General features: G+C 31.6%; 1 protein-coding gene across 7 annotated transcripts in view; it reads left to right on the top strand.

Moving 5' to 3' along the window:
- The window catches only part of LOC111416425 (unc80, NALCN channel complex subunit), a 64,320-nt gene that overhangs the window by 22,383 nt on the left and 18,539 nt on the right, over positions 1-23,398 (top strand). For 5 of the 7 annotated variants that reach the window (XM_071195504.1, XM_071195502.1, XM_071195503.1 and 2 more), the window contains 13 exons: positions 182-378; positions 433-578; positions 5,766-5,898; positions 5,952-6,117; positions 6,176-6,433; positions 6,500-6,690; positions 6,740-7,435; positions 14,133-14,265; positions 14,318-14,667; positions 14,720-14,883; positions 14,933-15,545; positions 19,905-20,643; positions 20,699-20,839. In XM_071195504.1, the coding sequence (XP_071051605.1) occupies positions 182-378; positions 433-578; positions 5,766-5,898; positions 5,952-6,117; positions 6,176-6,433; positions 6,500-6,690; positions 6,740-7,435; positions 14,133-14,265; positions 14,318-14,667; positions 14,720-14,883; positions 14,933-15,545; positions 19,905-20,643; positions 20,699-20,839 (3,927 nt within the window). The remainder of the gene's footprint in view (positions 1-181; positions 379-432; positions 579-5,765; positions 5,899-5,951; positions 6,118-6,175; positions 6,434-6,499; positions 6,691-6,739; positions 7,436-14,132; positions 14,266-14,317; positions 14,668-14,719; positions 14,884-14,932; positions 15,546-19,904; positions 20,644-20,698; positions 20,840-23,398) is intronic. The other 2 variants (XM_071195505.1, XM_071195501.1) reach the window with 2 other exon arrangements.

Here is a 23,398-nt window from a genome sequence, read left to right as displayed (position 1 = left end):
AAGCTGGTCTCGTGTAAATTCTTTGTTTTGGTTAAAATATTTAAAGTAGAGTAGAAATGCCCACAAAAAAAAAAAAAAGAAATTTTCTAGTCGCTTTAGAGTTGATTTAGAATCGTCGTTAAAAAATTTTTTTTGAAAAAAATTACTGTCGCCAAAAAAAGGTGTATCTTTCCGTCGCCAGACCAGAAACGGGGCTCTAGCAAGTCAACAGACACGGTCTCGCAAGTAGTCACTGGTGGTCACCCGACGAACTTTGACGCAGGCCTCAGCGGCGGAAACGTCCGAGGCATCGAGAGCCAGGTCATCTCCTGCTCCTTCAAGAGTCTTGTCACGAGATTCGTCGAATCGACCAAAGAAATCAAAGGAACCGAAAGCTTGGTATTTACAATTTAAAGAAAATGTTATTAATATTAAGTTTTTGTTAATTTTTAGGCGCTATTTAGCGAAATCCGACAATTAATGACTTATGTTAAAGAAGGACATGGAAGTACTTTTAGAAGAGTTGCTTTAAGTGCTCTTATTGATACTGCAGATCGACCAAATAAAAAAGAAAATATTCAAACCACCAGAGTTATTAGGTGAGAATAATAAATAAAACTAGAGCTAATATTATTACTAGAATTAATACTAGACCTAGAACTAGAAACATTCGGATTTAGCCATATGTCTCAGGGTTGCCAGGTTACACACATAGAATGTTGTGATTTTTTGAATGTTGGGAATTTTTTTAAAAATCACTCAATTTTAATAATATGTGTTACATATAGGCATAGGATTCAAGTAAAATAGTTTAGACAACGTTTGTATATAAAAGTGATTAATTAATTAAATATTACAGTTTAAATACGTTCTTAGCGCCATCTAGCGACGAATACATGTAACTAATAGAGAAATTTACAGTAACCTACAATTCGAGTTAAAAATGCTATGATTTTACTTTGATTTTATTAACACTAATTATTATATTATTTTTGTAATAAAATCGTGAGATTAAAGGTAATATCATGAGATCTCACGATAAATCGTGAGACCTGGCAATTTGTCTTTTAAGTGTTTTACTACGATAAAAATATTCAACAATCTAGCGCTAAATAACGATTAAAACTAGAACTAACGTCTGAAGACGCACGGCTATACCCAACTATTTCTAGTACTAGGTCTAGTGTTAGTTCTAGTTTAAATTCAATATGAATATAGAATAACTTAGCGTTATCTAGTGTTACTTAGTGTTATCTAGCACTGTCACTAGAACGAACTCTAGACCTAGAACTAGAGTCAGATCAAATTTTAGTTAATAAAAATATTCAACACTAGACCTGAAACTAGAAACATTCGGAGTTAGCCATCTTAAGAGACACAGGGCTAAACCCAAATGTTTCTAGGTCTAATGTTAGTTCTAGTGACAGTGCAAGTGTAAAACGAAACTAAGTAAGAACTAACACTAGCAGATTCCTCATCATGTTTAAAATGAAAATATTGCAAAAAAATCCTTTTGGCATTTCCTATTTCATTACAAACCTAGTTTTCCATGATTTTTAGCAAATTTAGGTTTGAGCAAAATCTTTAATTAACTTAATTTGAACTGCAGCAAATTTCTCACCATGTCTAAAACAGCAAATGTTGCAAAAAAATACTTTTGCCATTTCTTATTTCGTTCGAATACTAACGTTCTACGAGTTTTTACAAATTTCGGGTTCAGCTAAGTCATTGATCAGTTTAAATTGAGCTGCAGCAGATTCCTCATCATGTTTAAAATGCAAATATTGCAAGAAAAATCCTTCTGGCATTTCCTATTTCATTACAAACTTAGTTTTCCATGATTTTTAGCAAATTTTGGGTTGAGCAAAATCTTTAATTAACTTAATTTGAACTGCAGCAAATTTCTCACCATGTCTAAAGCAGCAAATGTTGCAAAAAATACTTCTATCGTTTTTTATTTCATTACAATACTAATTTTTCACGAGTTTTTGCAAATTTCAAGTTCAGCAAAATCATTGATCAGTTTAAATTGAGCTGCAGCAAATTTCACACCATGTCTAAAACAGCAAATGTTGCAAAAAAATACTTTTGCCATTTCTTATTTCATTCGAATACTAACGTTCTACGAGTTTTTACAAATTTCGGGTTCAGCTAAGTCATTGATCAGTTTAAATTGAACTGCAGCGGATTCCTTATCTTATTTAAAATGCAAATATTGCAAAAAAATCTTTCTGGCATTTCCTATTTCATTACAAATCTAGTTTTCCATGATTTTTAACAAATTTTGGGTTGAGCAAAATCTTTAATCAACTTAATTTGAACTGCAGCAAATTTCTTACCATGTCTAAAGCAGCAAATGTTGCAAAAAATACTTCTATCGTTTTTTATTTCATTACAATACTAATTTTTCACGAGTTTTTGCAAATTTCAAGTTCAGCAAAATCATTGATCAGTTTAAATTGAGCTGCAGCAGATTCCTCATCATGTTTAAAATGAAAATATTGCAAAAAAAATCCTTTTGGCATTTCCTATTTCATTACAAACCTAGTTTTCCATGATTTTTAGCAAATTTAGGTTTGAGCAAAATCTTTAATTAACTTAATTTGAACTGCAGCAAATTTCTCACCATGTCTAAATCAGCAAATGTTGCAAAAAATACTTCTATCGTTTCTTATTTCATTGCAATACTAATTGTCCACGAGTTTTTGCAAATTTCGAGTTCAGCAAAGTCATTGATCAGTTGAAATTGAGCTGCAGCAGATTCCTCATCATGTTTAAAATGCAAATATTGCAAAAAAATTCTTCTGGCATTTCTTATTTCATTGCAAGCTTAGTTTTCCATGATTTTTAGCAAATTTTGGGTTGAGCAAAATCTTTAATCGTTTTAATTTGAACTGCAGCAAATTTCTCGCCATGTCTAAAGCAGCAAATGTTGCAAAAATACTTCTATCGTTTCTTATTTCATTGCAATACTAAGTGTCCACGAGTTTTTGCAAATTTCGAGTTCAGCAAAGTCATTGATCAGTTTAAATTGAGCTGCAGCAGATTCCTCATCATGTTTAAAATGGAAATATTGCAAAAAATTCCTCTGGCATTTCTTATTTTATTACAAACCTAGTTTTCCATGATTTTTAGCAAATTTTGGGTTGAGCAAAATCTATAATTAATTTAATTTGAACTGCAGCAAATTTCTCGCCATGTCTAAAACAGCAAATGTTGCAAAAAATACTTCTATCGTTTCTTATTTCATTACAATACTAATGTTTCACGAGTTTTTGCAAATTTCGAGTTCAGCAAAGTCATTGATCAGTTTAAATTGAGTTGCAGCAGATTCCTCATCATGTTTAAAATGCAAATATTGCAAAAAAATTCTTCTGACATTTCTTATTTCATTGCAAGCTTAGTTTTCCATGATTTTTAGCAAATTTTGGGTTGAGCAAAATCTTTAATCGTTTTAATTTGAACTGCAGCAAATTTCTCGCCATGTCTAAAGCAGCAAATGTTGCAAAAATACTTCTATCGTTTCTTATTTCATTGCAATACTAAGTGTCCACGAGTTTTTGCAAATTTCGAGTTCAGCAAAGTCATTGATCAGTTTAAATTGAGCTGCAGCAGATTCCTCATCATGTTTAAAATGGAAATATTGCAAAAAATTCCTCTGGCATTTCTTATTTTATTACAAACCTAGTTTTCCATGATTTTTAGCAAATTTTGGGTTGAGCAAAATCTATAATTAATTTAATTTGAACTGCAGCAAATTTCTCGCCATGTCTAAAACAGCAAATGTTGCAAAAATACTTCTATCGTTTCTTATTTCATTGCAATACTAAGTGTCCACGAGTTTTTGCAAATTTCGAGTTCAGCAAAGTCATTGATCAGTTTAAATTGAGCTGCAGCAGATTCCTCATCATGTTTAAAATGGAAATATTGCAAAAAAATTCTTCTGGCATTTCTTATTTCATTGCAAACCTAGTTTTCCATGATTTTTAGCAAATTTTGGGTTGGGCAAAATCTTTAATCGATTTAATTTGAATTGCAGCAAATTTCTCGTCATGTCTAAAACAGCAAATGTTGCAAAAAATACTTCTGCCATTTCTTATTTCATTACAATACTAATTTTCCACGAGTTTTTGCAAATTTCGGGTACAGCAAAGTCATTGATCAGTTGAAATTGAGCTGCAGCAGATTCCTCATCATGTTTAAAATGCAAATATTGCAAAAAATACTTCTGCCATTTCTTATTTCATTGCAAACCTAGTTTTCCATGAGTTTTAGCAAATTTTGGGTTGTGCAAAATCTTTAATCAATTTAATTTGAACTGCAGCAAATTTCACGCCATGTCTAGTGTAGTAAATGTTGCAAAAAATACTTCTGCCATTTCTTATTTCATTAGAATACTAACTTTCTACGAGTTTTAACAAATTTCGGGTTCAGCTAAGTTATTGATCAGTTTAAATTGAGCTGCAGCAGATTCCTCATCATGTTTAAAATAGAAATATTACAAAAAAATCTCTCTGGCATTTCTTATTTCACGAGAAAATCAGTTTTTCATATTTTTTTTTTGCAAATTTTGATTTGAGTAGAACTTCCGAGTCTGCTAATTTGAGCTGTATTGCATTCCTCTTTGCTTATAGCAGCAAATATCCAAAGAAAATTATGTTTGTCATTTCCTAATGCTTTGGAAACCCAGATTTTCTTTAATTTTTGTAACTAATGTACTGAATTTCTGATCAATTTTATTTAACCTCCATCATATACCTCGTTATCTATTGCAACAAATATACAGGGTAATTCAAATTCGACCCCCACCATTGGGATTTCAGAAACCATAAGAGATACAGAAATGGTTAATTTTTCAACGAAGTTTTTGGATAAAACAAAAAAAATACTTTTTCGTTTTTTGCCTATAACTAATTTTTTGTTGTGAAAATCAAATATGGCGCTCATAAGAAAAGATACACCTGATGATAGCTTCACGAAAATGAAACGTGGGAGAAAATTTCTAGTTGTGTCATAAAATTTTTCATAAAAAGTTGCCTTATGAATGTTTTTTCCTTCACTTTCCTTCAATTTTTGCAAGTTTCAATATGAGCAGAATTTTTTAGGAACTCTACTTTCAATAGTAATTTAGCGTTAGATTGTTGTATATTTTTATTAAGCTAAAAGTTGGTCAGTAGTGTTAGTTCTAATTTTACTTCAATAAGAATATATAGAATAACTTAGCGTTATCTAGTGCTACTTAGTGTTATCTAGCACTGTCACTAGAACTAACTCCACCAGGGCCGTACGTCTCTTAAGGCGACTTATTGGATTACACCTGTGCTAGTTCTGATGGTTTGCAAATTCTAGTACAATCTTCCAGGGTTAATTTATCTTCTCTTAGAAGTCTACCTCTAACTTTATTATCCCTGAGTCTACATACTATTCTATGTCTAATTAATCCATCTTTCAAGTTTTCGAAATTACAGTCTTTGCTTCATTTCTTTAAATTGTGATGAAACTTACCAAGCTTACACATTCTTTTTGAACTCTAGAATTGAACCGTTTCGTTAGTCTTTGGTGTTAAGTATTTCTGCAACTTCACCAATACTTTTTTGCAATCTTTGCTCTTTTTTTCATTGATTTCTAATGTATCATAAATTTCCTGAACTTCTTAACAATAGAGTTTAGACGTAGTTCTAAGAAGTTTTTTAAGTTGCTTTTTAATAAACGATATATCTATAAACTTATAACGGTCAAACGAGCTAGTGCTAAATTAGGCGCGTTTCTAACAATACAATGTTAAGGCATGTTCATCATACCGATGTTGAAGAACATCCAGAACCACAAGAAGTACCTACAACAACCACTGAAAGTGTTGATGATAGAAACGTTCGAAGACTTCTTTTCAAAAAGAAAAGTACATCATCAACTTGTGCAGTAAGCAATAAAATAAAATTATAAAATTAAAAATTAACAAAAAATCGTTTTAGAGTTTATTAGAAACTGAAGGTGATGAAGTATCAAAAGCAAGTCAAAGTCCTTTATCAAATATCAGAAAAAAACATCACACTTTAACACCGAGGCAAAGTGAAAAAGCTTTAATGTCTGAAGCTTCGACTTCAAAAGCTAAACCGAAATCGAAATTAGGAGGATTCGGTGATTATTTTAAATTTATCCAAAATAAACAATGGATAATGTATTATTTTTTAAATAGTAAGTTGGTTTAAACGTGGTGATGGAACAGATTCTTCTGATAACCATGATAGTACAGAAACTGTGACGGATACTCAAAGTTTTGTGAGACAACCGGCGAAAATGTACCATCAAAAAGACTCTGTCAAAAGTACTAGTTCGGGAAATGTCGGTCATACTTTGCAAAAGGCAAAGAAACGGGTTGAAGATCGTTTCAATAAGTTCGTTTTGAAGAAAGGAAAAAAGAAGGATGGGAGTACTGATGAATCACCAGGAGGTTGTAAGTTTTAATCCAAATAATTATCAAATATATGTTTAATTTAATTAATTTGTTTTCTCCATTTAGATTTAAGTCGAAAAAATTCAATGGATATGGGTGAATCTTCGAGAGAATCAGAATTCGTCATTTTAAAAGAAAGAAAATTGGTTTCAATACCACCCGTTTATAACGGAATGCAAAGATTATCGTTTTTATTGGAAACATGTTCACCTGGATCAGTTCCTGATGCTCATTTATTAGCTTCCGTTTTAGATTTGGTAACTAATTAAAACAAATTAAAAAAAAATTTAATTAAAACATTTTTAGCCCCATTCCGCTGTTGTTGCAAGAGCAGCTGTACTCTTAGAATGTTCATACTTCGTTCATTGTTGCAATAAAGGCCAATGGCCATCATGGATGAAACTTTCATTCCCAATTTTTCGACCATCCGGTCCACTTCCGGCAAGAAGCGCAAGCGCCGGGTTAAGGCGTATCCACATCATGCAGCGTGCCGCTGGAAAAATGTTTCATCAATGGGCCGAAGTTTTAGGCGCGCGATTAGAAGAAATGATCAACGAAGATAAACAACTAGACGTTTCAATAAATTCAATGGTTTTAGACGAAAACAAACAAAAGGAGTTACTAATTCAAGACGAAGAAGAAGACTTTTTAGACGAGGCGAGCATTTACACGTACGGCGCAACCAGCCCGGTCGCTTTAAGAATGTTAGCTTGTCACCTTTTATTTGAAATTACCGCGTTTTTGAGGGAAACTTACCAAACGATCCCGAAATCGTCGAAATTAACGAGTAAAGATCGGCCACCACCTTGGGAGAAATTGTATAATCGAGATGCTAATCGACGTTGGTCCATGGCTTTATCATCGATGGGGCACTCTCAAGCTTCAGCGCAAAGCTTACAATCAATTGCTGGCGATCGAGAATCAAATCAAACGGAGAGAAAAATTAGTTTTGTTCTGCACGAACCAGCCGATAATGAAAGTGAAGGAAGTAGTAATACGACGGTAATAATAGTATATTAGCAATATACAGGGTGATTCACATAAGAACCGACACAGAGCAGGGACATGTAGAGGATAATAAATTAAGATGATTTAACGCAACTTATCTCTATACCAAGTTGTACCCTTGAGGAGTTATAGGCCTTCAAAGTTGGGTCTTAAATTTTTAAAACATTGAATATCTTCGTAATACATTAAGCTAGAAAAACCAAATTTGGTATACGTTATGAGTGTACCGAGGGTATTAATTGGTAGCAAGTTGAGACCAATTGGGGCATTTCAAAGGGTTGATTAAGGGTGATGGTTCCCTAAATTTTGGCAGATTTTTTTAACCTTTTTGTGGATTTAATACATTATTACCTCATTTCATGTGGAATTTAATTCTAAAACTTTTTTTACTCTTACCATTTTTTAAAAAACATTGTCGTTGTCATAAAAAACTCAAAAAACTAAAGACGTCTTAAAATCATCGAAAATTCAGTAGTCGGCTGTGAAATTGTACGAAATTTGAGGAATAAACTGTTTATTTTGAGCTAAAAAGACATCATCCATAAACCAATTTAGTTTAGGCATAATAATTTTCTAGTGATAAAGATAAAATCCCCAAAATGTCAAAATTAAGTACTTTTGGTTTTAAAATCGATCATAACTCAAGAATGAAAGGTGATGACGAAAAGTTTTTTAGGAATAAATTGTTTATTATGAACTAAAAAGATATTATTGATAAACAGATTTTGTTTAGATGTAATGATTTTCTAGTGATAAAGAGAAAATCCCCATAATGTCAAAATTGAGTACTTTTGTTATCAAAATCGATCGTTACTCAAAACTTAATTGTGATGGAGATAAGTTTTTTTGAAATAAATTGTTTATTATGAACTAAAAAGACATCATCCATAAACAGATTTGGTTTAGTTATAATGATTTTCTAGTGATAAAGAAAAAATCACCAAAATGTCAAAATTGAGTACTTTTGGTATTTAAATAGATCATAACTCAAAAATTAAAGGTGATGGAGAAAAGTTTATTTGAAATAAATTGTTTATTATGAACTAAAAGGACATTACTCATAAACAGATTTGGTTTAGTTATAATGATTTTCTAATGATAAAAAGAGAAAATCATCGAAATATCAAAATTGAGTACTTTTGGTATTAAAATTGATCATAATTCAAGGATGAAAGGTGATGGAGAAAAGTTTTTTAGGAATAAGTTGTTTATTGTCAACTAAGAAGACATCATCCATAAGCAAATTTAGTTTAGATGTAATGATTTTCAAGTGATAAAGAGAAAATCCCCAAAATGTCAAAATTGGGTACTTTTGGTGTTAAAATCGATAATAACTCAAGAATGAAAGGCGATGGAGAAAAGATGAAGAAAACCTTGTCGTCAAATAACTTTATAACTTTGTCGTCAAGTTTGACGTACAATTTCATAGCCAACTACTAAATTTTCTCTTATTTTAAGTAACATTACGAAATACGTGTCTTTAGTTATTTACGTTTTTTATGAAAACGACAAAGTTTTTTAAAAAATAATACGGGTAAGAAAAGTTTTAGAATTAAATTCCACATGAAATGAAGTAGTAATGTATTAAATCCGCCAAAAGTTTAAAAAATTTATCCAAATTTAGGGTACCATCACCCTTAATCAACCCTATGAAGTGCCTTAATTGAGTTCAATTTGCTACCAATTAATACCTGTGGTACACTCATAACGTATACCAAATTTGGTTTTTCTAGCTTAATGTATTACCAAGATATTGAACTTTTTAAAAATTTAAGAGCCAACTCTGAAGGCCTGTAACTCCTGAGGTGTACAACTTAGTAAAGAGGTAAGTTACGTTAAATCATCTTAATTTATTGTCCTCTACATGTCCCTGCTCTGTGTCGGTTCTTATGTGAATCACCCTGTACACTACTCTCCAAAATTATCGCACCACCTAAATTATGCATTAAGTTTAAAGGTATTTTTTTTTTATCAACGGATGGATTTTGATGATTCTTTCTTCACGATATAGGTTGATTTTTAAGGAAGAAATGTGATGGTTTCTGACAATTGTCAACGTTTTACCCATATACGGGGTGTAAAAAGAAATTTGTTTTTTCTTCTAATTTTGCAACACCCTGTGGAATTTATCAGAAAGAACCGCTACATTCCATTTACATTACGTTAGAATGGCAACCCTTCTCTACATTTTCGTTCAAGAATCATCTCGATATCTCTTTTATCAAGGAAGATACACAAGTTTAAATGTAACGAATTTTTATTAACATTTTAAACAAGTAGGTGAAAACTAAAAAACACTACATAATCCTTAATCAATTCTCTCAAAATCACATAATAACGTGTATTTCTGCCTCTCTTACGTATCACTTCTTCACAGCGACGAGGCATACTTAAAATCAAGCGTCGAATTTGATCTTGATCAATTGCATCCCAAACCTCTCTTACCATCCTCTCAACGTCGTCCAAAACGATAGGTGGTGCATGTTGGCGTCTTAACTGACGATCAATATTATCCCATAAATTCTCTATTGGATTGAGATCAGGACTACAGGGTGGCCAGTCCATGGTTTGTATACCAACTTCATCCAAATAGTCACGGACCGTATAGGCAACATGAGGTCTTGCATTATCATGCATTAATAAAAAATTATTTCCTATGTAAGGAGCAAAGGGTACCACGTGTTCCGATAAAATGTCTGTAATATACCTTTCACCTGTTAATGAACCTCTTCGCAAAGAAACAAGGTCTGTTCGTGCTGTAAGCGAAATTCCACCCCTATTCATTACAGATCCTCCATCAAATAAAGTTGTCGGTCGTATGTTGCACTGTGCATAGCGTTCATTGGGCCGTCGAATTACTCTTAAACGTCAATCTGAGCTGTATAAACAAAACCTTGATTCATCTGTGAACAGTACTTGTTCCCAGTCATCTTCAGCTACTTAAAATCATCGAAAATAGCTAAAAAGACTTCATCCATAAACAAATTTAGTTTAGGCATAATAATTTTCTAGTGGTAAAGAGAAAATCCCCAAAATGTCAAAATTAAGTACTTTTGGTTTTAAAATCGATCATAACTCAAGAATGAAAGGTGATGACGAAAAGTTTTTTAGGAATAAATTGTTTATTATGAACTAAAAAGATATTATTGATAAACAGATTTTGTTTAGATGTAATGATTTTCTAGTGATAAAGAGAAAATCCCCATAATGTTAAAATTGAGTACTTTTGGTATTAAAATAGATCATAACTCAAAAATGAAAGGTGATGGTGAAAAGTTTATTTGAAATAAATTGTTTATTATGAACTAAAAAGACATCATCCATAAACAGATTTGGTTTAGTTATAATGATTTTTTAGTGATAAAGAAAAAATCACCAAAATGTCAAAATTGAGTACTTTTGGTATTAAAATAGATCATAACTCAAAAATTAAAGGTGATGGAGAAAAGTTTATTTGAAATAAATTGTTTATTATGAACTAAAAGGACATTACTCATAAACAGATTTGGTTTAGTTGTAATGATTTTCTAATGATAAAAAGAGAAAATCATCGAAATATCAAAATTGAGTACTTTTGGTATTAAAATTGATCATAATTCAAGGATGAAAGGTGATAGAGAAAAGTTTTTTAGAAATAAATTGTTTATTATGACTAAAAAAACATCATCCATAAGCAAATTTAGTTTAGGTATAATGATTTTCTAGTGATAAAGAAAAAATCACCAAAATTAGTGAGAAAACCTTTCCAATTTCATAGCCGACTACTAAATTTTCTCAGTAACATTACGAAATACGTGTCTTTAGTTATTTAAGTTTTTTATGAAAAGACAAAGTTTTTTAAAAAATAATACGAGTAAGAAAAGTTTTAGAATTAAATTCCACATGAAATGAAGTAGTAATGTTATTGTGCTCTACATGTCCTTGCACTGTGTCGGTTCTTTTGTGAATCAACCTGTGTATTATACATATACTTACCCTGTATATGTGATGACATTTTTCATAACGAGTTGCCTCAAAAATGTTTTTTCAGATTCACGAAAAATAAAAAAGTTATAGGCCAAAACCGAAAATGTTATCTTTTTGATTTTCGGTTATATTTTAAAAACTAAAATGGCTAGATCCGAAAACTTAGTTAAAAAATGATGAGCTCTAAGATACGCAACTTTGCCCCCATTTAACCATTTCTGTATCTCTAATGGTTTCTGAGATCCCAATTGTGGGGGTCGAATTTGAATTACCCTGTATACAGTGTCCCCCAAAAAGTCAGCAACACCCGTTTTATTTTTGTTCCATTGCATCAACGTTCCTGAAATTTAGCTTATATGGCTCATCTTTCGTTCGAAAGTATTTTCAAAATGGTTGCCACTTCCGATCAACCGGAAGTAGACCTCAACTTTGTTATTTTAAACGGAATGCTATAGTTTTTATTGCACCTTCTAATTGTATGCGAAAAAATATGTTGACTTTGATAAATGTTACTGGTACCTAGCATTTTTCGTTTTCGAGTTATTTTGATTGTAAGATTTTTTTTGGCAAATTTCACCATGCTTTTAAAACCCCATATCTCAGCCAATATTCATTCAAGAAAGCTCTAACTTGGTACGATTACTGTTCAGATGATGTCAAGTAGATTGTCATTTGTTTTATCAGAGTATCTTATATACTGGGTGTTTTTTTAAGCCCAATAGAAGTTAAAATTGAAAAAAATAACAAAAAATAAATTTTAATCCGAAAAACGTTTTTGTTCGAAAGATCAATACATGGCATTAACGGGCATAATGGATTTTGGGCATAGGGGCACCTCAGCTGTTCTTGACGGAGCGCATTCAATTTTGGGTACAATGATGCCACCAGCGTGCGAACCACACCAAACTTTGCATTTTTCTGCATGTAATATGGAGTCTGTAGGGTCTATTGTGGATTGGTTTTACTCCATATGCGGCAATTTTGTTTATTAACAAACCCATTAAGCCAAAAATGTCTATTATCGTTTCTTCATATTCAATGACAAGAAAGCTTAAAATTTTAAATGGAACGCCCCATATTTTGTTAACCTACCAGAAAGAGAATTACATTTTTTATCCAAACCTAATTTTTGTTTTCATTGTTTCATTTATTTGTTCTTCTGTTTGTTATTTTTTGGTAAATAAAACATAGTAAACTAGAAGATTATCAACCAAAGTTAATTGTAAAAGTAAATTAAACAAAACAACTGTCAAAATATCATGGCCTAATAAATGGCAAACTTCCTTTCTGGTGAGCTAATAAAATATGGGTCGTACCATTTAAAATTTTCGACTTTTTTGCCATTGAATGCGAGAAAAAGGCAATTCACTTTTTGACCACCCTGTATAAGGTACTGTGATACAGCTAATGACAATTTATTTGACAGCATTTGAAGAGTAATCGTGCAAATTTAGAGCTTTTTTGAATGAACGTTTGCTGAGATATGGAGTTTTAAAGAGCATGGTGAAAATTGGCAAGAAAAATGTAAAATCAAAATAACTCGAAAACGAAAAACGCTAGGTACCAAAAACTTTTATCAAAGTCACCTTATTTTCTCGCATATAATTAAAAGGTGCAATAAAAATTATAACATTCCATTCAAAATAACGAAGTTGTGGTCTATTTCCGGGGGACCGGAAGTGGCCACCATCTTGAAAATACTTTAGATCGAAAAATCGGTATGAACTTCCTATATAAACTAAATTTCAAAAACGTAGATACAATGGAACAGAAATGAAACGGATGTTGCTGACTTTTTGGCGGACACTATACAGGGTGGTTCAATTTTTAATCTGGAAACTTTACGCTAAAACTATTAACTTTAAGGAAAAAACTAAAGAGACAAAAAAGTATCAATAATGAATAAGCTTTACAACCCATATTTTTTTATGTTAATATTCCATGGTGTTAAAAAGTTGCTATAAAAAAATCAAAGGGGTTGTGAATTTCATCCCCTTAGAAGGCGCTAGGGAAGTTTAAGGTATGGTTGAAAATATGATATTAACCAGTAGTACATATATACAAAATTTCAAATTCTGTGGTTTACTTATACCCGAAATAAAAGATAAAGTGTAAATTTTTGGCTCAACTTTGACAGCTCATATCTCGAAAACAAAAGAGATGCGACCCTATGTTTATGTAAAAGACTTGTGTTATTTTAGCTAGTACTACGTCCTGGTAAAGTTTCCCGATTAAAAACTGAACCATCCTGTATATAATAACAGTATTTAGTAATATACAGGGTGTATCTGAATGACGTGCCCAAACTTCAAGGGGTGATTCTTTAGGCAATTTTAAGGGTACTTTGATATATGAATCATGGGCGACATCGGCTCCCCTAAGGAGCTACACCCCTCCAAAAATGACAGAAAATTTTGATTTAATTTTTTTTCTCAAAAACCATAAACGCTAAGAACATGAAATTTGGGGAATATGTTTAACTCATAATAGGGCTCGTTTTGCTCGTTGTGTAGTCCTGGACAACGAAATTTTAATTGATTTTTTGCTTTGACAGGAAACATAACCTTAAATAAAGCTTTGAAGTGAAGTTGACGTTTTCGAAACTATTTCTGTCAAGTTAACTTGTCAAAATAACATAACCTAGATTTTAATGATTTTAGTTTTCTTTATTGATTTTTTTATCGAATAAAATGTAAATATATTTAAATATGTTGTGATTTTTTAGGGCGACGATGCAAAGAGAGCTTCGCAATCTCGACCATATTTATTACGAAGAGGTGTAACATCAACAACTGGGGGATCATTTAAAAGAAGAAGTTTAAAATTGCGGAGAGGAACTAAAGATATCGACACTGAATGTAAATGAATAATAATTTAATTAATAACTTAATTATTTAATAATTAAAACAGTTGTTTTTGATTTAGGGAAAATCCACGAAAGTGTTCGCAGAACGGATTCGTTACAATCAAAACGAAAAGTAAGTTCCTTATCCGATCGAAGTGACACTTCCGAGCCGGGAATCCCCGGTGAAGTTAGCGGCGAAGAATCCCCGGGGATTTTAAGCGACGATCAACCCCCAGAAAGTCCCAGTGAAAGTAACGAAACCGATGAGACATCGAAAAACATGCCCTGGATGAAAGTTATGGTCCACGTTGCGAATTCGCTTAATTTTTATTGTTTACATCAAAATTATTGCCACCCTTATTGTTATAGAAGGGTTATGAGGGCTTGCTCAAGATTAATTAAAGGAGTTAAAAAGGTTGCAATAGAAAATTCGTTATAATTATTATTCTAAAATTTCTTGTTTTAAGGTTTATGGTGAAGAATTTGGCGTGTTAGATGATAAACACAAAATGGATTTTGAATCAAAAACGCATAAAAGAAAAAAAGATAAACAAAGTAGGAAAGTTTCTGATCAAACGTCATCAACTATTTCTCCAATAAGAAGAAAAGATAGCATGGGGAAAAGGGACAAGTAATTAATCACTAAAATATTGATTAAAAATAATTTTATTTCATTTTAGAATTGATAAAAACGTTGAAGGAGTTCCAATGTCGAAGCAGCACCCCCATAAAGATTCAACAAGAGATATAACCACCGATAAAGAAGATAAACCATCATCAGAACCATCAAAAGCATCCAAAGAACCACCCCCAATTCTAAAATACATCAAAATGCAAGTAAAGGATGGTTTTCATAGTCCTTTAGCGACGTTTTTAAAAGGGGCAGTAATCGCAACTGATGATCAATTCTCGGATATGCTTCCCGTTGCGTGGGAATTACTTTTAGAATGGAATCAAGAGGTTGCCGCGTGCGCAGCATCCATATTTATCTTAGCTGCAGTGAAATGTTCCGGGCAAGTAAGCGAAATTATGCAACATGGGTTAACACATCCAGATCCAACAACCCGGATAAACGCAGTACTGAGATTTCAAGTATTATGGAAATTAAGATATCAAGTTTGGCCGCGTATGGAGGAAGGCGCACACGTTTTATTTAAAGTTCCACCACCTGGAATTGAATTTACTTTACCATCACCGAAAATCGGTATTGAATCTTTGGATGTTGTTGATTCACCTTGGGAATTATTGGTGAAAACGAAAGTTGAAGAAGTTACTATTAATCAGGAAAGACATGTAAGATTTTTTTTAATAAATTGGACCGCGTTATGCATCACTTGACTAAGCCACAAATTAACAATGTTGAGAAAAATGGGATTTTCGTTTTCATTTCTCTAAAAATATGACTCAAACTAGGAAAATTGTTTGATGCCTGTCTATTTTTATCACAAAACACTGATGACAGCCATCACAATCACAGAATTCGCTGGTCAGTCGTTTCTGCACACATTTAATCACAAATGCTAGAGTCAAAATAATGTTTTGTGTAAACATTTTTAAAGAAAATTATCCAGAGTTTGATTTTGTACTTTTCAACTGGTTTCTATTTTATACAGGTGTATCTAAATTGATATGAAAGATTTTAAGGGGTGATTTTTCAGCGAAAATTAAGGTCAAAACCACTTCTCCTCCAAGTTTGTCATTGTTTTTCTTTAATAAATCCACTATGAAGGAATTTGGAAGGATGAAATTTGGCAGATAACTATTACTAATAAGGTGACATTTTTAGACGATTTTTATAACCCTAATATGTTTTTATAAGGGGGTGAAAAATCCACCCCTATGATACTTCGCATCAAAACTTTTTAATGCGTCTAAATTTTTTTATTTAAAAAATTAATTTAAATAGAGGAATTCAATATGCAACTTTTTTGTCTCTTAAGATTTTCCCCTAAAATTGTTAGTTTGTCCATAAAAAATAAAATAGTACTCACACCTATTTGACACAAATTCACAGTATGATTATTTATGTAAAAATATCAAGTAGGCTGATGTCATAATGACAAATTTTTAAATATTAAGAACAGTTTCTTCCAAAATTGATAATTTAATTAAAAAAAAATAATACACTGACACTAACAATAATAATTAACAAATTTCATTGATATTTTCAACAGGAGTTAAATAATTCTAGTCTAGTTTCCGATTTTTTATTGAAAAGATTTTTAATTACCCTCTTTTTACAAGAAAATAAGATCTCTGAACTTAATTACATTTTTGAATTGGCGAAAAATAACAAATTTCCTACAAATATAATTAATAAAATAATCCATAAAGTTAAAATAAAACAAGATCCTTTGTTTTCTAAGATTCAAAATTCAAATATTCATAAACCTATACCCTTTAACTCTATTACAGCCGCAACTAAAAAAATATTTTTGAAATATAACATTAATCTAGCATTTTCTCACTACTTTAAATAAATTACTAAAGTTAGAATGTAGAATAACAGAACATAAAAATAAAAGTAATTCTAACATCTATAAACACAGAAACGAAACAGGTCACAATATAGAATATAGTAATGTTAAAGTTCTACTCAAATGCAGCAAAGGTTTTAAATTAGACCTTTTAGAGGCTTATGAAATTAATAAATATAAAAAATACAACCTCCTTAACGATCAAATAGATCTTAATTTTACACCCCTATTCAAATGTTTAAAAGATTTTTGAAACGGCGAATTGTTAAATTCCTTTCTTCTCAAACCCGTTCTTTGAAAAACGCATCTCATAACTTGTATTATTGTAATTCAATTAAATTGTAGATTCGGCTGATGATGACCTAATATAGTGTCGAAACCGGTACCGAGGAAATTTAAAATAAACGCGAGAAACTGAAGTTTAAAAAACATTATTGTTTTATTGTATCTAATTCTTAATAATTAATTTCGCAACATGGATTTTAATAATAATAATAATAAAAAGTTATATGACCCCCTTAATTTTCGTTCAAAAATCACCCCTTAAAATATTTCGCATCAATTTAGATACACCTGTATATATATAACTTGAGTTAGAAAAATTCAAGAATCATCATGTGGCTTAAAAATCGACGATTTTTTTTAATCAATGTGAAATGACCCAAAAAACACGTTAAAAATAAAAAGAAAGTTCTGAAAAGTGACCAACACTAGATTAACTTTAGTTATAAAACTACTATTATATGATAACTAACTTCAGGTTTAAAATGTCAACCTCAATTTTGACATATTTGTAATCTTCATTAAAAATCCTTTGAAATGAGTACAAACACGACATATTTATCTTCAATATTAATGAAGTTATGGTCAACTTCCGGTTAAGAATGTCAACGTCAATTTTGACGTATTTGTAATCGTTGTGAAAAATCCTTTAAAATGAGTCCAAACATGATACGTTTAATTCTAATATTACTCGAAATATAAGCAACTTCCGGTTTGAAATGTCAACGTTATTTTGACATATTCTTAATTTTTATAAAATGTCTCAATATTTGTCACAAAAACAAAAATATAATAAATAAAATCAAAAATTAAGGTTGGTATTAATATTTAAAAATTAAATTGCTATCTTCATTGTTGCTAACTTCGGGTTTAATGCTTTTATCCAAACTTTTTTATTTTTTGAGATAATTGCGTCTTGTTTGGACTCATTTTAAAGTTTTTTTTTAATAAAAAATACATCATGAAGTTGTCTATTATATGATAACTAACTTCAGATTTAAAATGTCAACCTCAATTTTGACATATTTGTAATCTTCATTAAAAATCCTTTAAAATGAGTACAAACACGACATATTTATCTTCAATATTAATGAAGTTATGGTCAACTTCCGGTTAAGAATGTCAACGTCAATTTTGACGTATTTGTAATCGTCGTGAAATATCCTTTAAAATGAGTCCAAACATGATACGTTTAATTCCAATATTACTCAAGATATAAGCAACTTCCGATTTGAAATGTCAATGTCATTTTGACATATTCTTAATTTTTTATAAAATGTCTTAATATTTGTCACAAAAACAAAAATATAATAAAAAAAATCAAAAATTAAGGTTGGTATTAATATTTAAAAATTAAATTGCTATCTTCATTGTTGCTAACTTCGGGTTTAATGTTTTTTATTCTAACTTTTTTGTTTTTTGAGATAAGTGTGTCATCTTTGTACTCATTTTAAAGGGTTTTTAATGAAGATGACAAATATATCAAAATTGACGTTGACGTTTCAAACCGGAAGTGAGTGTATTTCCATTAATATTAAAGTTAAATATGTCGAGTTTGGACTCATTTTAAAGGATTTTTTATGAAATTGACGAATACGGTGAAATTCCCCTAACTCAATCTTCTATATCTCGAATTATCCTCTAAGTCGAATAATTTTCGTAAGCTCAAACGTTTGACTAGGTTTCAAATGTAATTTTATCTCTCTAAGTCAAATTTCCCTAACTCGAATTTCTCTGTTGTTTTAGAAAAAGGCTTTTTAATGAAGATGACAAATATGTCAAAATTGACGTTGACGTTTCAAACCGGAAGTGAGTGTATCTCCATTAATATCAAAGTTAAATACGTCGAGTTTGGACTCATTTTAAAGGATTTTTTATGAAGTTGACAAATATGTCAAAATTAATATAAATGAAACACAACCAGAAGAAAGGATACCTTTACACGTTAAGGACAGAAATAACAGAAAGGAAAAATTAGATAGGAAAATTAGTATCCTTCCTTCTGGTTGTGTTTCATTTATATGTTACATACACTTTTATATTAATTTAAATTATTATTTAATCAAAATTAATACTTGAAAGTTCGAACTTTTTGATTTTTTGAAAACAGGATTTTAGTTTCCCTCAAAGAGGTATTTGACAAGTACTACATAGCCAGTCAGTGCGCACTGGCTTTGCCATGGTGCTACATACACCGTAACTTCTTCTAGTTCAATGCTTAGGCTGATGCGCAACAGAATTTAATCGCACACTCTTTGGCACAAACGGCTTTATTTTTTAATTTTTATTTTTGGTCGTGATTTCTTAGTCCTTTTGGAATTAGATACTGAAACTGGGCCTACTAGACCCAGGGCCTACAATCTATCAGGCAGATTCATTGTTTTATATAGGCAATATGCATTTTACCATCGAAGCATCTAGGAAATAGAAAAATATACGATGCCACCATTTGTTGCTATTTTGTAGCTAGCTAAAAGTTGCTCGAATTTATCGACACTGTTTTTTTGGGCACAATATTTCCATTTTTTTCTCTTCTATTAACTTTCGCAATCTTCAGGATTGTAATAATTTGCTAAAAGACCCTCAACAAGCTTGTACACAACCCTAGAACCTAGGCTCTGTCCCATAAGTTAATCCTGGGATTTTAGAACTGGAATTTCTCTTTTCTGGGACTTATCGCAGAGCATCCATATTTTGTAATCCCTTTTTATGGGTTTCTTAGATAAATTTAATCATCGACTCGTCCAAAGCTAATACTTCACTTGAAACCAGTTAGATTTAAATTCTATATAAAATGTAAATCTAGCATAAAAATCTCTAAAAACGATAAAATGTCGCTTAGTTAAGTGATATATAACGCGATCCAATTAATAATCAATAAAATGATTTGCAGAGATCTTTAGTAACGGCTACAAAAACGCGAAAAAAACAACAAACTGAATTAATAAAAATGGCGCTTCAAGCACAAGATGATAAAAAACGCGAAGAAAGAGAAAAATTTTTAATAACAACAATCCCAATAACAATCCAAGCGGCTCATGAACCCAGCTTATACCACACTAACGAAGAACACGAAGAAGTTACTGATGATGATCAAGAAGGACAAGCAAGAAACACCGGGCATCATCTTCATTCAGCCCACTCTTTATTCCCTTCTTGTTTATGTTCCGCTGTTGTTCAAATTATTAATCTCCTCGATGACGCGGCTGTTTCCCCCGATGGTTGCGCCGTTTACGAAGTCTCCTACCAAGTAATTTGGTGTTGTTTGGTCGAAGATAGCGCGTTATTTTTGAGATACATCTTAGAAAGATTAACTCGCGAAAAACAAGATCAAATGTTTAAAATTTTGCGACATTTAATACGATTTATTCCAAAACTTCCGCAACAAGCAGCGTTCGCACTTTATAATTACATCATTGGTTACGTTATGTTTTATACGAGGACACCTCACGAGGATGGTCAAAAATTAATTGGAACTGCGTTATCGTTACTTTGGATGGTTGTGCATAGCGTCCATGGGATTATGTTTAAAGATTTGAAACAAATTTTGAGAAAAGAACAATGTGACGCTTCCATTTTGTTAACAGCTAACGTTCCGTCGGCTAAAAAAATTATCGTTCATGGTCCTCAAGGTTAAATAAAACTTAATTTACTTATTTAGATTATGTTAAATGATTTTGATTTTAGATCCCGATGCGGGGGGGATTCCATCTCAATTTCCGATTCAAGAAGATACGCAATTTTTTCAAATTTTACGTGAAGCTTTAGATTTTTTTCGGATTGATGAAGATAAGCATAGAGAATATTTTTTGGTGGATTACAAAACACGTAAGTGTAGCTTCTTTTAGTACTGCAATCTATAACAATACAATAACAACAAACTTGGACTACTTGGAACTTCCCTGGGCAATTACATCTTTTACAGTATTGAAGTCTTGATGTATGATGTAATTAGGTACGAACCAAGGTGTATATTTCTTGCAGAACTTTTGACTAAAATCGCTGCAATTCTAGGTGAGGTTGAAAGACGATGCGTGGGTAATCCGCGAGGGTATTTGCTTTCTCTTTGTTGCTTCTTGTCCAGTAACCATCACTTTTTCTATTGGGCGTATTAAAAATTTGTTTGAGAAAGAGAAAAATGTTTTCTACAAAAGTTCTTTGACTCATCACTTTCTATTATTATAGTATATAATAGTATATTAAAAAACAAGTTTCGTAAGACACGCTTGAAATGCACGAATTCAAGTTGAAAAACGAGTGGCCACGAGTTTTTTTAATGAATGAGTGCTTTAAGTCTTATGAAACGTGTTTTTTATGCTATTTTTTGTAATTCGCGTTTTTATCCTTTTTTTAACAAACATTAAATAAATTTAGACAATGTAGGGGTGTAGGTATGTAGCAGTTGGTAACACTTGAAAATAGAAGCTTGAATTGACAATTAGAAACTGTCAAAACACAAAATGTTTCATGTACACCTCCCAAAATAAAAGAAATTGCTCAGAGTTCAATGTCTTCATCATTGTAGACCTTGTATTCGATGCTAAAAACGTGTTTAAACATCTATAGACAAAAATTGTCACAACTAGAAAAATTAATGACTCAATGTCACCAACTTGAACTGGTTCCATAAAATGTTACTAAAATCTCATTACAGCATCGGATGCTGTAAGGAGTCTCATTACAGCACCCGTTTGAGTACTGTAATAGCTTTCATTACTGTCGCGAATTAGAAAAAATTATTTTCTTTTATACAGGGTATTCTATTTAATCGTAACGGAGAGTATATAGATTTTTTTAAATAGAACAGACTGTATATTTTATTATATTATGAATAGAATTAAATTCGTTTATACTACCGTATATGGTACTAACTGATAGCGTTCATAGTTCCTGAGATATTCAATTGTTTTTCCAAAATGTGTCCATTGCAACATCTTTTTAAAAACGATGTAACAACGACATTTTTTCCAATTTTGCCTTGAAACTGTATCAGACAATCGTCAGGTAAATGATAGTATCCAAAGATACGCTATACAGCGTGTTCATAAAGCTTAATTACTTTTGATATTTTTCAAATGGCTTTTTCATAAGTTTTTTAAATGGAACATCCTGTACAGGGTGTCCCGTTAAGCGTACGGAGCGGCTGTATCTCAACAACGGTAAGGCCTAGAGGTTTGGGAAAAAAATCTTTATAAGCAAAGTGGGCAAGAGAAATAGCTGGAAATTATTTTGAAGTTCGTAATTCGACCGCTAGGGGGCGTAACTGCCATAGAAAAACATAAAATTCCCGCTATCTCAGAAAGTTAGACGATGAGCTATAACTTTGACAACATCATTTAGTAGCTTGGATAATACCGTATCGCTTTTGTTTTGCAATATTTTTCATATCTGTCATAATAAGGGAGGGGGAGGCCAATGCGTTTTCAAATGTTTACATTTTAATATCTCCTGGACCATTCAACCGATTTGTATATTTTTGGTCTTGTTTGAAAGAGCATTTCATGCTCTTTTAAAAGATATTTTCAGTAAGACCGCTTGGTTTAAAACAAATAAGCTAGAGGGCGTTATCTGCAGCGGTTACATATTTTTGTGATTTTTGAACAAAAGTTAAATGGAACGGTACTATTTACTTCACAGACCGTTAATCACCATAAAATTTGCTAAATATTAGTGAAAACCGCATCTCGATATCTCCATCCATTCTCGAATTATAAAAGAAAATGTTAAAAATTCGTAAATCTTAATCGGATCAAGTTACCTTAGGAAACAAATAAGAGAGAACAAAAATTTTATTATCTAGAACCTTCCTTCACACTTTATCCAAGCTTAGAACTGCTTCAAAACTACTTTTGAGGCGTGTTGAAAAGCCAACGGATCAATGAAACATCAACAATGATAATAAAACAAAATAAACCGAAACACTTAGAATAACTTAAATTTTTGGCAAAAATAGCTCACTGATGTTCGAAATGTCTTACATAAACCTCGATGCATTTATTTAATCTAGTTTCGACGAAAAAAAAAGCGCTGCTTAAGTCTCTTCCCTGGACACGTTTTTACTGGTATTTAGTGTTTTGTCATATTTTCCCTGGTTATTGGTTTTTCTTGAAAAGTCAGGTCGTTTAGTCTACCCAATAGATAAAGGGGTGAAAGCAATGTGGGTAATAGTTCAGTCTGTTATCATAATCGGTAAGGCCTGATGTAAAACAACGTGGTGGAGATATTCTCTTGAGAACTCTTGTGGACAATTGTTTTCGGAGTTCCCAGGTTATGTGGGATCACATTGCGCACCAATGTGATTTACGAATTCATAGAGATGTCTGAATGGGCTACACGTTGCCAGTTTTCCGTAATCGCTAAGTCAATCTTAAAAACACTTCTAGAGAA

Source organism: Onthophagus taurus, chromosome 3 (genome assembly GCF_036711975.1).
Source record: "Onthophagus taurus isolate NC chromosome 3, IU_Otau_3.0, whole genome shotgun sequence".
Lineage (NCBI taxonomy): Eukaryota > Metazoa > Arthropoda > Insecta > Coleoptera > Scarabaeidae > Onthophagus > Onthophagus taurus.
The sequence above is the reverse complement of the archived record's forward strand: the minus strand, read 5'-3'. Positions and strand labels throughout refer to the sequence as shown.